The sequence below is a fragment of the Gymnodraco acuticeps genome, unplaced genomic scaffold, assembly GCF_902827175.1.
Source record: "Gymnodraco acuticeps unplaced genomic scaffold, fGymAcu1.1, whole genome shotgun sequence".
NCBI lineage: Eukaryota > Metazoa > Chordata > Actinopteri > Perciformes > Bathydraconidae > Gymnodraco > Gymnodraco acuticeps.
This window is the reverse complement of record NW_022991819.1, coordinates 339-16,096: the sequence shown is the minus strand read 5'-3', so window position 1 is coordinate 16,096 and position 15,758 is coordinate 339. Positions and strand designations below refer to the sequence as shown.

At 45.8% G+C, this 15,758-nt stretch overlaps 1 protein-coding gene across 7 annotated transcripts; it reads left to right on the top strand.

The window, feature by feature from the left end:
- The first annotated feature begins 1,611 nt into the window (after nt 1–1,611).
- LOC117535316 lies at nt 1,612–4,143 on the top strand. Of its 7 annotated transcripts, XR_004567396.1 has the most exons (7): nt 1,612–1,651; nt 2,703–2,874; nt 3,108–3,290; nt 3,377–3,427; nt 3,509–3,553; nt 3,703–3,767; nt 4,007–4,143. XR_004567396.1 is itself a non-coding variant. In XM_034199751.1 (6 exons), exons 2-6 carry the CDS (start codon nt 2,869–2,871, stop codon nt 4,128–4,130), a joined length of 291 nt encoding a protein of 96 aa, XP_034055642.1. In that variant the 5' UTR covers nt 1,612–1,651; nt 2,703–2,868; the 3' UTR covers nt 4,131–4,143. The 7 variants fall into 7 exon arrangements, 4 of the variants coding, with proteins under 4 accessions (XP_034055642.1, XP_034055643.1, XP_034055641.1 ...); XR_004567395.1 differs by having other exon boundaries at nt 3,377–3,553; XR_004567394.1 differs by having other exon boundaries at nt 3,108–3,427.
- Nucleotides 4,144–15,758: the final 11,615 nt, after the last annotated feature.

Below are 15,758 nucleotides of genomic sequence, written 5' to 3'. Positions count from 1 at the left end.
ATCTACATGAATCACACAAACGACCTATTTTGGATTCAAAACGGCGAATTTCGTCAAAAGGTGAGTGATTTTCATGCCTGTATAACTCCAGGACTTGCAAATTAATCATCACGTATTGAAGTTCTCATTCATAACACTCCGTTCGATGTCTCACTATGGGATGGTCGGCTCTAGAACAAATCAAATGGGGGGGCAATCATTTACCAAGGGGGGGCACATACTGCCGTCAACAACCAACACACAAACACCAACGCAACTTCAATTAAAAAAAACATGCTGTAAAGTTTATTGTCTTTCACACACATTGCAGGGGTGTAGTGCTATTGTACAGCGCACCTATGACTTGTGCATACATGCACGGTTGTGGCACGACCACCAAAACAGAAACATATGGACATAGGCCACCATATGAAAAGTGTGCAAATGTATTTAGTATCCTATCCATGTGAACATGTTTTAGGTGGGGGGTGGACCTAACCTCCTCTAGGAGGGTCCGGGGGCATGCTCCCCCGGGAAGATTATTTTTAAAATATTGAAGTTAAAAGCATCAATCTGGTGCACTTTGAGAGCAAAATGAAGAGATCTATGGATACATCTCTCAACATCCATATGAAACAGAACTGTACAGATTTACTTTTTCTTTATGGATATTTTACTAATCACTCCCCTTTTAATGGTATTCTTGTGTTATTGTCCTATAGTAGGTCATACCCGTTTTTTCATTTATTCTCTTATTCTTTAATGACTATAATGATCATATAAAGGTAGCCTATTCCTCGCAAATACTTGTTTACATAAATGGTCACCAAACCGTTTGAGACCCACTGAGATAACTTACACTAAAGTGAACTATCTAAACACTGAGAGAGTCCTTACCTCACTGAGCTGACGTTATAAGATCCTCTCAGTCTGACAGGAGAGGACTCTCCTCCACCTTGGTGTAGAAACAGCTCTTTATATCCGTTAGCATAGCTAGCTAACCAGATGCTAACAACAATATTCCACGTTACCGCTCGCGCACTGACAAAATGCGCTCGTGCCACACACAGAGAGCCGAGCTTGAATGAAACACAGAGACCCATGTACTTGTACTGTACTGTATATCATATTATTTTCGATGGCTTACTGTATAATCAGTATAACAGATGGACAGATCGCCACTGGGCTTTCATCTAAACACACAGCCACGTAATGATAACAAAACAAAAGTCGGGGTCATTGGTCAAGCAACACACCAATCAGAGAGCAGCAGTGAGCACACCTCAGGCTGTGTTTCATATAAAGAATAAATAAAGAATACAAATGTGTATTCTTTATTTCTGATGTATTTCACACAAAAAACTTTTGGTGGAAACGTTTTAACTTATATGATTAAAAATAAAAAAAACGGCAAAGTGGCAATAAGGCTTGCCCACCCTGCGTTGGGGGGGCACAGTGACTCATTTGGGGGGGCATGGCCCGCGAATGACCCCCCATGACGCCGACCCTGGATGCGCCTCATCGCGGGAGTAGCATGAAGCTGCAGCGTCGGAGACGACACTTGTAGAACCACACACACAGGTCCCGCGTCACGAGCACACACACAGGTCCCGCGTCACGGCGGCACGTGATGGAGCACGTTCACATGAATGTGAACGTCAACGCAGAGAATGTGAGTAATGTGAAGTGCTTTTACAGTTTTATTTGTTTAACATTAATAACAATTCCGGTGTCTTGAAATGAAGTGTGATTAGCCAACATTAACTATGATAGTGTTAAGGCAATACAAACAAACATCTGTTTGCTTATGATAGCTTCTAACCGTATTAAAGTCTCTAAAAACAACTAGCTATAGCTTTCGGCAAAAGCATTAGCAAAAGCATTAGCTTCGTTAGCATATTTGATCATTTGTTTAATGAAACTAGCGTGATTTTGGCAAGCCCAACTAGGTGTCATAGTTGATTAATTGAATCACTAATTACAGTAATAGTGTGAGTAATGTGAATCATGTTTTGTTTTTTTTAAGTTAACAACTATTCTGTTGTATTGAACAGCCATACAAGCAACAAGTGCTAAATGTCATCTGTTAGCCTATGATGACTCGCTGCAAAACCAACTGTTAACCATTTTGTTTATTTGTTTAATGAAACTGTATGTTATGGTTATGTTATTTGACAGAGGCTTTTATCCAAAGTGACTCACAAAAAACATAAAATAACCATAATTAACATTAGAATTTCAATACAAATAGTTACATAGTCAAGTTACATTACTTATTACATTTTTAACAGGGTAATTACTCATCTGTAACCTACTACATTTAAAAAAGTAAACTTCCCAACCCTAATGATTAATTATAGTCAGCTAATTAATTAAACTTCAACGGATGACAAAAGCATGTCAATATGTCCACTACATTAAATCAGCAGTAGCCTAAGTTCTGTCTTCAGTGTAAATGCTTCTTTAATAGTCATTGTATTACAATTTGAATTCATTGTAAATAATCTTCACTGTGCTGACTGCCTGTTTACCGTTTATCAGACAGTGTCATCATTTTGACATGTTTTGTAATATTGCATGAGGTGTTTTAGTCAGTTATGTCGGCCTATTATGTAGGTTAGAATCTGTCGTGTCAGAATCTAACAATTAAGCCTAATTTATGTCTGTCTGTGAAATTGTTTCAAAATGTTCAGTTTGACCAATTAGGCTCTCTCTTTTTCAAGATGCATATTACAATCCGAGAGGGGAGATCCTTGCCGGACCTTCAACGGTGCACGACGTGTTGCAATGACTTCCACTGCCCGTTCTGTGTCTCTCGTTTATTCTCTCCAACAAAACACTGCAAGGTGAAAAGCCATCTCGAGAGCCACTTCCAGCGTGCAGTTCTCCATGAAGGTAAAGTTAGCTTACATTCTCTTGTGAAATGCAAATGGAGTTGCAATGTGTCTGCATTAAAAGCAGCCTAAATGTTATGATCAGTTCCATTTGAGCAATACATCAAAACAAGTCCTATGATTTGTTTGTGGTGACCAGTTACTTGATCCAGATGTTTGGTATTCATAATTTACACTTTTAAATAATATGATCACAAAATAATAATACTACAATTCTATGTTCTTATGTTTAAGGGTATACCATTCACAGATGTGGATTAAATTGCCGACCAGACTATCATTTTCACTGCTGCTACTGCCAATCCATGCATACTCGCAAATCTGGCTTTGTAAAGCACCTCGCTTTGTGCAAGGCAAAGCACTCTGCCATAACCCCCATCATCCCAGATCCAGCAATCCCCATCATCTGCACATCATGTACAAATCATCATGTGACGGAGAAGACTTGGGGTTTATCTATCAGTCATGTATTTAATGTTATCTTTTTTTGATGTTGATTTTAGGGCTTGCCACGCCAGATCTGTGGAAATGACTGCGGGATTTTTATGCTTATGGTAGGGTATCAGTTGGCACGTTTGCAGGCTTCTGTAAACATTGTAAATATAATGCTTTGTTTTCCATCTTCTCTGTTCCAGTACACTCTGTCCATTGTTACAAACGCCGGGTTTCAATTCCAGGAGGTTAGTTTAGGATTTGTATTTACTAAAGAAGTAAATGCCTACTTAAAGTGTTGCTTATGTTGCATCATACTGTTCATGTTGAAGAAAAATGATTTATTGTGGACATTGTGAATCAAAAATTGTCTTTGTCACTTTCTAATTTCATTCAGAGGGACATGCCTTTGATTAGGAAGTGGTGGTGTCTTCTTCTCATGGAGCTGTTTGAAATACAAGGGTATGAAAGCCCTTAACAATATGTGTGTTTTGATTTAAGTAACACTTTATTTTGAGGGTCACTTGTAGATGATCTATTATATTAGGTTAACCATGTACAGATCAGTAGACCATCAGTAACAAGAGCTGTAAGACTCTGGATGGCAATATCTGTTGAGATTATTAATGCATATCAATTGTGCACCAATGCCTTAGCCTATGCAATGCTTTAGATGACGTCTTGTTCTTATTGTTTCAAAGGCATGGCCAAAGGTTTGCCTTTTGGACTCTGGAGGCCAGAAGCTTGCTGGAGGGAACCCTTCAGCCAATATTCAGAGTGCCACGACCAGAGAGGGAACAGCAGACCCCGCCTCACCCCCAGTGAAGAATCAGCAGACCCCGCAATAAAAATAAATTAAAATGTATTCTGAACTGAAATGCCTCTCGGTCAAACTGCTTGTTTATCTTTTGCAGGCTGGTGCATGAACACACTAACAGTTGTTTTTCAGTAATCTAGCACCTCTTCGAAGACACCTTTGATTTATTAATAATAATAATGAAACGAGAATTATGATAATGAAACGAGAATTATGATACTGTAGAAGGAACAGTGTTTAACAGTGTTGTTTTCTTTTGAATAATAATGAAACGAGAATTATAAACATACCCAAAACTAAATTAACAGTGTTGTTTAATATACATATAAAAGACTATATTTTTGAAATTCATTTTTGAAATTCTCAACTAAATTAACAAAATATACATATAAACATTCATGTGAACGTGCAACAGAATATGGTTCCCGTCACGTGATGCGGGACCTGTGTGTGTGCTCGTGACGCGGGACCTGTGTGTGTGGTTCTACAAGTGTCGTCTCCGACGCTGCAGCTTCATACTATTGCATCGCGGAGCAAACTGAAGCATCAATCTCATTACGCCAATCCTGATTGGCTGGTGATCTTGACGTCAGTGTCAGGGAATTCACCCCCTATAAGTAGCTTGCGCCACGACGCATGCGTCATTCAAACACCTCTTCTCGCTTCAGAGCACATCTCTATAGTAGCCGGACAAGCTTAACGGTCCACAGACTGAACCCAAATATAACCATTTCGGTCGACGGGCGCTCGCCAGCTACTCCTTCTGCTTCGCAAGAAGACGGTAATACTAACGCCAGTTAGTATTAAAATCGACCTCGCCGTTTCTTTCCCCGGAAAGTAAGGTAAGGTTTTGATTTTTCTCAAGCTAGCTACGCACCTGTTGCTAGCTAGCTTCCCCTTACTCCCGACACCACGGTAGCGAGGACGCTTTTCTTTTTCTCTCTCACAGAGGAGAAAAGGATTAGAAGTATATTGACACACCAGTCAATATTCTTTGAGAACAAAGGACCCACACCGTCCCTTTTTCTCCAGATTAAGGACGGGTTGGTAACACTTTTTCTCTCAACGACGTACCTGTTACGAGCGGGTCCTCTCCACGCCACGAGGCGAACAAGATGGACGCCTCTCCCCCTCACACCAGAGGAGTCAGGGACTCGGAGGCTCGGTCATGCGGCTGCGGGTTGAAGATAGCAGGCACAGACTCACACCAGGTCTGCTCGTCCTGCTCGGGCTGGAACACGCCCAGGAGGCTATCGACAACCCCGGCTTGTGCGGGCATTGTGCCCGTTCATCCGAAAGAGCCTCCACTGACGGCTAGCACACCAAGCTAGCTTGTTGGAACAGGACTCCCTCATGTCCACTGATTCGCCGTTTGGCAATCAAGACCGGGGCGTCCGCCGCAGAGTCTGAGCCCCTCACTGTGTCGGTCTGGGGCTCACTAACAGCGGCAGCTGCGGAACCGGGATCCCACGCCGTGTCAGGCCGGGACCCGGTGGCGGCAAGAGACGCGGGAACGGAGCCCCACGCCTCACCAGGCGGGAGCTCCCGGCGAGACCTCACCATGGTCTCGCCCGCAGAGGCTCGGCCTGCTCCGCATACCGCCGATGGAACTGCTGGTGGCAGCCCACCTCCTACCGAGGATGGGCCCGTCACCAAGCAGGAACCCCACGCTGCCAACGAAGGTGGACCGTTTCCAGTCGACCATGACTGAACGGTCCTACAGAGCCGCAGCGTTGTCCGCCAGGGCTCTGAACGTTTCCTCACTGCTAACCGCATACCAAGCGGAGCTCTGTGAGGATATGTTGAGTAATCCTGGACCGGCCGTTCTGGATGAGTTGGCCGCGGTCACAGACATTTGTCTCCGTGTCCAACGCTGCGCCGTCCAGGCCACGGGCAAACCAATGGGGATCATGGTGGTGCAGGAAAGAGCTAGATGGCTCAACCTCACCAACCTCCCAGACCGGGAAAAGGAGGATGTGCTTGACATGCCCATCGTTCCCGAGGGGATTTTCGGCTCCGCTCTTGCCTCCATGCAGAGGAGATGCGAGTCGAAAAAGAAGGAGGACGAGGCCCTCCACCTCTGCCTCCCTCGAAGGGCCCAGCGGCAGCCCTTCGTCCAAGCTGCTCCGAACCCTGCTCGGTTCAAAATACCGAAAACGCAGAGGTCGCAGTCCGCCCCGAGTCCCCAGCCCAGGCAGGGGACGAGGGCGAGCTGGCCTAAAAAATCTCCGGTTCCGGCTGCAGCCCAGGCGCAGCCAACCCAGAATTTCGGCCAGCAGTCGAGGAAGAAGAAGCGAGCGGCGTGACAGCCCCTCCTTCTCCCCTCTGTGACAGAGCTGGAAGTCTACGGTTCCCCAGCTCTAAATGTGTTCCCGCCGCCTCGAGAGATGCCTCAACACCATCCTCAAGTCCGCATAAACACATGTCACACACTTATTGATTTTTCTGTCATAAAACATTTTCCGCTGACGCATCAAGGCTTCGAGCCAAGGGCGCAGCTCGAAAAAATGAAAAGAAAAACAATAAAAACAATAAACAGTCCGTCAACTGTTCCCCTTCTGAGAGCAGCTACGGCATCTCTCAAAGGGCGGACAATTGACGGGTCTGTGAAGGCACCACCGTCACGCGCATGGTTTCTTGAGATGTGCGATGTGACTGGGAGACAAGTATTTTCCCAAATGGACTTTAGATTTTAAAATATTTTTTCAGATGAACCTAAAATGATAGAATTAAGTTTTTTAAATGTATTTGATAGCAACTTTTGTCACCACGGCTGCATGTAAGTTGATATCAGAATTAAATGTCCCTTAACTTTCCCCTTAACTGCCGAATCGGATGCTCTGAATCGGAAGCCAACTTCAGCGTCGTTTAAAAAAGTGCGTGGAGCTAGGAATGAGAAACGCAGGAAATTGCTGTGTTTCGGGATGATGGTTACGTGGAGGAATGCATCCTTCAGGATTATGGATGTGAACCAGTCTCCCTGGTGAACACTCCAGCACCTGTTTGATCGTCAGCATGGGAAAAGGCCATTCCCTTGTTGGACACTGACAGATCGAGGATGGGTCTCATTCCCCCCCGCCCCGTCGCCTTCGGGACCAGAAAATACCGGGAGTAAAAAACCCTGATCCCTCCTCTGTTGCTCTCCCTGAGGTTTCTCCCATTTTTCCCTTTAAACTGTGGGTTTTCTCCGGAAGTTTTTCCTTGTACGATGTGAGGGTCTAAGGACAGAGGGTGTCGTATTGTCATACTGATATTTTGTACAAACTGTAAAGTCCACTGAGACAAATGTAACATTTGTGATATTGGGCTATATAAATAAACATTGATTGATTGATTGATTGATTGATTTTCTTCCCCATGAGGAACACTGGAAAAAAGCTTTCTTTTAACAAAAGTTCCTGCCGCTCTGCACGGAGCGCGAGACGCTGTTCTGTTGGAGTCCACAGGACCTAGTCCGTACTCCGCGCAGATCGTTTGGATATGGGCAGAGCAGGGTCTGGCCCGATGTTCCCGGTGAACCGTTCTTTTCTGGAGAGCAGAGGCAATAGTCTAGAAATAGTCAAACAGTCAAACACCACTGGACTTCGTACTCCGATTTGGTTCTGATATTACTTTGGTACTTTAATCACAGTTCAGCAAATACATTCAATTTGATACTATACCACAAAGCGCTTTGGACTCCTTCTTGAGGTCTCACCGTGACAGGTCCGTCAGAGTAAGATCCCAGTTAAAGAGAGCCCCGAGTTTGTAGAAATATCCTGTCCTTATAGTTTTGCTGTGTAGCCCCCACCTTTTGTCCTCTGTCTTGGTGTAATCTGCCTTTGCTGCCCAGCAACCCTTAGGTTCTCACAAGACTGCCCTTGGGAAACGTTGCGCCTGCTTGGTGGGTGACTTTGTGTGAGAACAATGAGTTCTGCAACTTTGTGGCATTTCAGTTTGGACAGAACAGGATGCATTTGTTCTTAATCTGGTTGACTCAGCGTTGTTGTTGCACACAGTATTCACACAGTATATTTCCACTGAGGCTTCTCAATGATTGCAGCATTATATTTTAGCTTGTTTTACTATATCTTTACTTCTGTTACTTTTGTCTTATCAATAAGCCATCAATCCCCCTTTTGCCCCATTCCATACATTTGGGCAATAACAACAATTTATGTAAGCGAAGCAATAGTTCAGTGCAGTAATTTCAGTATGCTTTAAATCATTTAGTCTATACAGTTTCTTAGCCGATGTTTTATGGTTCTCATGCGTCCATGTCGTTGCGTTGCCATGGGATGTACGGCGGGGAGGAGGGAACTAATGGGAACGTGCCTTCATCTTCCGGTTCTTGATATTCTGGGTTTTCCAACAGGGGTAGCTGATGGTAGGCTTCCGTGGTTGGACCGACTGCAGTCGTGATGAGTTTCTCGACCATGGACCGCAAGCAGGGGATGCAGCAACAGCCACAGAGAGTGAGAATTGCCGCAAACACCGCAATTGATACAAGGACGGAGGTCACCAGACCTTTGTATCGACCAAAAACGGACATCCACTCGTCCCATTTCCCGTCTATTCTTCAGTTGAATGAATTACCACCCCCTTTTGTACTGTAGTGTCATCCGCAAGTGGTTTAGGTATTTTGCTAGATATGCAAGCGAAAAGGGGAAACTTGGGGTCATTCTCGTTAGAATGGGCCCATAAGTAGAAAAGCCCGCAAGTGACTGTGGGGTCTCTTACTGAATCTGGGGCTGCTGTTAGATTTAATTTGAGGGACAAGCCGGCGGAGGATTTGGACAGTGTGATTGTTTTCCTAAGTGCTATTGCTGGTCCTGTTGACCACGACCTCCAGTCCGCCCCTGTTTCTCCAACCAGGTCTTTCCATTCGTCACCTATGGTTATGTACCATTGATACCCGTTGCCCCAACTTCTACCATTTTGGCCATGGTCATTTGTTAGACTTGAGTACGGGATTAGACTAGTTGTGCTTGATTTTTCAGGTATACACAGTGTAAGGGAAACGCGTTTAAGTGAAGCTTTTTGGTCGCATTTTGTGAAATTTACTGTGTACACCGTGGCACGTGTTTGTGAAACATCACGTTTTGTACGGGTCTTACTGGAGTGATTTTGTGGTGTGGGGTTTGGTGGTGAAGCGACATTTCTTGGTGTGTTGTCTTTGATCTCTCTGGCTCGTTCTCCAAGTAGTATCACTAGGATTCCGATCATGACTACCCCCCATTAGGGCCAGAGCGAGGCATGCGAGCTGAGAGCTAGGGCTCCCCCCTTTTGCCTTTTGCCATTGTCTTTTTCAAAGTCTTAGTCCTGTGTATCAGTTTAAATGGGTCTCCTACTGTGGTGGGTGTATGTAATGCGTGTGGTGTACCGCCTGCTCAGGGGGTGCGGTCCCTTGTCGTGCCTCCTTGCCGGCTGTTATCTCCTAGGCTGTGGATGGGCCCCCTCCGTTGTCCTCAGTGGGGTCCTGGGTCGGGGTGCCTTCTGCTGACCGGATGTGGAGGTCCTCTAGGTCGATAGCCGTGTCTTCAAGGGTCCTGGTTGGAGTTGGTGCCGCCACACATCGGGACCAGTGGTACCACGTGTCTCCTTTTCCTTCTAGTCGCACGGCAGTGATCCGCTGGGTCACTCGGTCGGGGCCGGAGAGCCTGGGGTTGAGCCACTTTGTCCTGATGACCTTCAGCCAGACGAACTACGCTGTGTCGGCCTCCTGGGTCCCTCTTTTGGCGCCAGCAACCTGTGTGGAGAAATATGATACAAATCCCTCAAGCCTACGCTCAGGGCTCCGGGGCCCTCAGCTGTTTGACCCACCACTGCGTAGGCCGCTTGGAGCCTGTTGGTGGGGTGTCTTAAAACAACAGCCGTCTGGGAACAGGTTTTCTAAATTAATTGTAGACCTCCTATCTGCCAGTGCAGCTTCAGAATCTTAATACTTGGACTGTGCCAACTAAATAAACCTAAATAAAACATCTTAGGTGAACTAAATAACATATTTCAATAGCTCAGAATTTCTTAAATGAAATCCTTGAGATCCTATTTAAAATCTAAATATAATATGAACTGTTAATGTTTCTGGTAAAGAAACACACTAATGTTATGGATTCAAAAGCAACCAAAATCACGATACTAACAAAGTGAATGATTTCCTGGTGATACTGCTTTTACCTGTCAGTGCTTAGATATTATCACGCTTGTAGAGGAAACTTCTGTGTAGCTATGCAATGGGAGTCACCGACTCAGGAAGGAGACACGGTAGGAGCAGTAGCTTTGATGTCAAACACATGATGGTTTATTTGGAGTTAACGGCCGGAGGATTCACATCACAAGTCCAAGAGTCAGAGGTTCTGACTTCACGGTAGAGTTGCCACGTCAATGCCTAATGAATACATGTAAATGTGAGAAGACGTCGGAATCAATGAGAAGGGATATCAGCCGTAATGCTAGCCGACAGTGGATGCGCCTCACATGCAAATTCTGGTGACTCCGGTAGACCAGGCTGTGCACATGGCTGTGTTGGGCCACAATAGAGCAGATTTGGGAGGCAGAGGAGTGAGGCTGTCTTTGGCAGGTGACCCCGGGTGATGCACACAAGTGGTGGTGCAGTCACCCCTGCCTGTTACCCAGTGGGAGCTGGATGTCAGGTTTGTTGAAGGCTTGTACTCACAGCTTGAATCCCTGTTGATGTTCCTTCCCTTTGTGTGGAGCCCAGATAACTCACTGTATTTATTGACTCGCTTTGACATCTACACTCTACTTTCTTCCCTCAGAAGTGAACAGCTTTAAAGGGATTTCCCTTTTGTTTCAGATATCTTCAAAGCTTTAATTAAAATACTTTATAGTTATATGCATCCTAATCTTATGCAGACACATTTTCCTATATTGATGGAGAGCTAGTCTTTATGAACAACAATAAAATAACGATAAAAGTTTGGACTCCAATGGACACATCGGAAATACTAAAATGGAGCCTGACTTACATTTTTTAAATCCATATACAGCATTTCATTAAACAAGTTCTTAGATTCAACCTCTGCAAAACACCCATGAAGGGTAGGCCCCTTTGGCGTAATCCAGAATGTGTCCTTGTATTCAAGTCAAAACATCGCTGCTTTTAAAGAAACAAAACAACATATTTTTACCAACATTGAAAATGAGTACAAATATTGTGGGTGTCTAGACAGTTGTGTTAAGTTAATTTATTTAGTTCAGTCCTTTTGTCTTTTGCCTTGTCTTGTGATTTCCTGTTTTATTTTGTAGTAACCTTTCCCTCTCGTTTCAGAGCATTCCTGCCCTGGTGTGTTTTTCCCACCAGTGTGATTGTCAGCCCCTCCCTTAATTGTTGCCACCTGTGTCCCCTTACCTAGTGTGTATATATAGTCTGCGTCTCCCTTTGTCTTGTGTCAGTTCGTCTTGTCTCGTCAAGCCTGCCAGTCATCCCTTGATCGTGTGAAGTATATTTTTGATAGTCATGTAGATGTTTTTTGGTTTAGAGTTTTTGATCCTCCAAGTGAGCGTTTTGTATTTGACCTTAATTAAAAGACCTTGTTAATTCTAATCTGTTTCTGGTGTTGTGCATTTGGGTCCTGAGCCTCGTGACATTCTTAACAGTACGAACTGACCAAAGAATGGACCCAGCCGACCCAGACAGGTTCAGAGCAGCTCTGCGCTCACAAGGCACGCTTTTGTCTCAGCATGACGATCAGCTGAAATCAATTGACCAGGGAGTGAGAGAATTGAGTGGTCGTCAAGAAAGCTTCCAAACATCTGTGAACAGCCAAGTAAACCACCTGGCAGATCAGCTTGTTCGTGTCCTTGCCCACCTGGAAGCTGGATCTCAAACTATTTCCGCGGCTGCACCCCTGCCTGAGGCTGTGATCCAAGGACCTACTTCTTCTTCATGCTCTCGTCTCGCATCTCCAGAGAAATTCTCCGGTGACTCAGGTGACTGTCGTCCTTTTTTAGTCCAATGCGACCTGCATTATCAACATCAGCCTTCTGCTTTTCCAACAGACCAGTCTAGAATAGCTTTCATGATAACACACTTGACTGGTAGAGCAGCAGCGTGGGCTACAGCAGAATGGGCTAGAGACTCTCCCCTTTGCAGATCACTCGGACTGTTTACTGATTCCCTTAAAAAGATTTTTGATCGTACAGCGCCAGGGAGAGAAGCGACTAAAGCTCTAGTTCAACTCAAGCAAAGAAATCAAAGAGTGTCTGATTATGCCATAGAGTTTAGGACAATAGCAGCAGACAGTGGCTGGAATGATCTGGCCTTGCTGGACGACTTTGTAAATGGACTTTCAGGCCTTGTCAAAGATCACTTAGTCCCATTAGATCTTCCAGAAGATTTAGACTCTGTGATTGCTCTGGCTATACGAATAGATAATAGGCTCTGGGATAGACAAAAAGAAAGAGAACATCCTGCAGTTCGTTCACCAAGCTCCAGGGGGCCTCCTCGTGGCATCCGGATGAGGGAGGATTCGTTTCCAGGGGTCTGGATCAAGCCTCCTTTGACAACGCCATCCACCACATCAGAGGAACCCATGCAACTTGGCCGAGCAAGACTTTCACTGGAGGAGCGGGAACGGCGCCTCCGCCAGGGCCTGTGTTTCTACTGCGGGCATCGTGGACACCTGATGGCCGCTTGCTCACTAAAAGACGGGGCTCCCCAGGCAAGAGGAGGGCGCTGGTGAGCCGACTAACTTCTGACTACTCTCCTCGTACGCTGACTCCTATCCAAGTAAAATTAGGTAAGAAAACCTTAACACAGAATGTTCTCATTGATTCAGGAGCAGACGAAAGTTTTATGGACTGGAATTTTGCCAAAAGCTTGAACATTGTCACCATGCCCTTAGCTCAACCTTTAAATGCCAGTGCCCTTGATGGAAGATTATTGTTTCAAGTCACTCACCACACAGAACCCGTCCAGGTTATCATAAATCACAACCACACAGAATTCATGACATTCCATTTATTCGACTCCTCACAACACCCTATGATTTTAGGCTTCCCATGGTTGAAAAGACATAACCCTCACATTGACTGGCGTTCTGGTAGGGTGAAGGGTTGGGGAAGAGAATGTAATCATACATGTTTGGTTTCACCAGGAGAAGTTGAAGGGCTGTCTGTAGGAAGGGTTACTTCAGGTAGTGAGGTGGAGACGAAGGAAGTAACTCATGACCATGCCTCTGACTTACCAGACCTGCCCAATGTTCCCTCCTGTTACCACAACCTGAGGGAGGTTTTCAGTAAGACTCGGGCCTCTACGTTGCCTCCTCATCGACCTTATGACTGTGCAATTGACTTACTACCGGGTGCCCCCATTCCCAAGGGACGTCTATACTCAATTTCTGGTCCTGAAAGACAATCTATGACGGATTACATTGACTCATCTCTGAAGGCGGGCCTCATTCGTCCATCGTCATCTCCTGCTGGCGCCGGATTTTTCTTCGTGGGTAAAAAAGACGGATCCCTCCGACCCTGCATAGACTACTCTCCCCTGAATGATATAACGGTAAAAAACAGGTACCCTCTCCCCCTCATTTCCACTGCTTTTGAACTGTTAAAAGGAGCTAAGATCTTCACTAAACTTGACTTGAGGAATGCCTATCACTTGGTCAGGATAAGGGAGGGGGACGAATGGAAGACTGGATTCAATACCCCCAGTGGCCACTATGAATACTTAGTAATGCCATTTGGGCTAACTAATGCTCCTGCTGTATTTCAGGCTCTTGTGAATGACGTGCTCAGACAATATTTGAATCATTTTGTGTTTGTCTACCTGGATGATATATTGATATTCTCTCCTGATGAAGAGTCCCATGTTCAGCATGTCCGCCAGGTCCTCCAAGGCCTTCTGGAAAACCAACTATTCGTGAAGGCGGAGAAATGTGAATTTCACAAGACCACTGTCTCATTCCTGGGCTTCATCATTGCTCCGGACCAGGTCAAGATGGATCCAAGCAAGGTCAGTGCTGTCGCAAATTGGCCCACACCCACCAACAGGAAGAAGGTACAGCAATTTCTCGGTTTTGCTAACTTCTACAGACGTTTCATAAGACATTTTAGCTCCATAGCTGCACCTCTCCACTCACTCACCTCAACCCATGTTCAGTTTTTGTGGACTCTACAGGCCGACAAAGCTTTCCAGGAATTGAAAAGACGGTTTACCTCTGCTCCTGTTCTCATCACTCCTGATTCACTACGGCAGTTTGTGGTGGAGGTGGATGCTTCCAATGATGGAGTTGGGGCTGTGTTGTCACAACGTTCAGCCAAGGACAGCAAACTTCACCCATGTGCTTTTCTGTCACGTAAGTTAACACCTGCTGAACGCAACTATGATGTAGGCAACAGAGAACTTTTGGCAGTCAAAACAGCGCTTGAGGAATGGAGACACTTTCTGGAGGGGTCAGAGCAACCATTCATAGTCTGGACGGATCATAAAAATCTTGAGTACATCCGAAAAGCTAAGAGACTGAACTCACGTCAGGCAAGATGGGCTTTGTTCTTCACTCGTTTTAACTTTTCCTTGTCATTTAGACCCGGTTCACAAAATGTCAAGCCAGATGCACTCTCTCGTGTTTTTGATCCTGAACCCTCGGCAAAGGAACCAAAGCTCATCCTTCCACTAAACTGTGTGGTTGGAGCGGTAACTTGGCCAATAGAAACAGAGGTGAAACGAGCTAACGGTGAGAGCCCGACACCTAGGGATTGCCCCCCAAATAGGTTGTTTGTTCCTCAAACTGTGCGTCCTAAGGTCATTCAATGGGCTCACACCTCGCTGCTCACCTGCCATCCTGGGGTAAAAAAAACCATGTACGTCATCAAGCAACGGTTCTGGTGGACATCTATGGAGAAGGATGTCAAGGAGTATGTGGCCGCCTGCACCATCTGCGCCAGGAATAAGACCTCTTCCAGGCCCCAGATGGGTCTGCTCAGGCCGCTGCCTATCCCCAGTCGGCCCTGGTCCGACATCTCAGTGGATTTTGTCACCGGACTGCCAGAATCCAAAGGTAACACCACCGTCCTCACGGTGGTGGATAGATTCTCTAAAATGACACATTTTATTGCTTTGCCTAAACTGCCATCGGCCAAAGAAACGGCTGAAGTGTTGTTGCACCATGTTTGTTGTCTCCACGGTTTTCCCAAGGACATCGTGTCAGACCGGGGTCCTCAGTTTGTCTCCCGTTTCTGGAGGGAGTTTTGCAGCCTCATCAGGGCCTCTGTCAGCCTCTCTTCCGGTTACCATCCCCAATCAAATGGACAAACGGAGAGACTGAATCAAGAACTGGAAACCTGCCTCCGGTGCCTGGTGTCCCAAAACCCAGCTTCTTGGAGTAAACACCTCACGTGGGTAGAATACGCCCACAACTCATTGCCTACCTCTGCCACCGGATTGACCCCGTTCCAGTGCGTCTACGGTTACCAACCTCCCATGTTCTCAGAGACAGAGAAAGAAGTCATGGTTCCCTCGGCACACGCACTGGTCAGGCGCTGTCATGGCATTTGGGCTTCAGCACGTCGGGTCCTCCTTAGGACTTCGGCCCGCATGAAAAAAGCGGCTGATCGGCATCGCCGTCCTGCACCTGTGTACAGACCGGGTCAGAAAGTGTGGCTATCCACCAGAGACTTGCCCCTGAACGTAG

Bases quoted from the DNA above. Each gene is read 5' to 3' on its own strand.
- LOC117535316 (XM_034199749.1), top strand. From the start codon at position 1,625: ATGAATGTGAACGTCAACGCAGAGAAT. The intron at 2,875-3,107 runs GTAAAGTTAGCT...CTTATGTTTAAG, and splicing joins GCGTGCAGTTCTCCATGAAG to GGTATACCATTCACAGATGT. The intron at 3,768-4,006 runs GTATGAAAGCCC...ATTGTTTCAAAG, and splicing joins GAGCTGTTTGAAATACAAGG to GCATGGCCAAAGGTTTGCCT.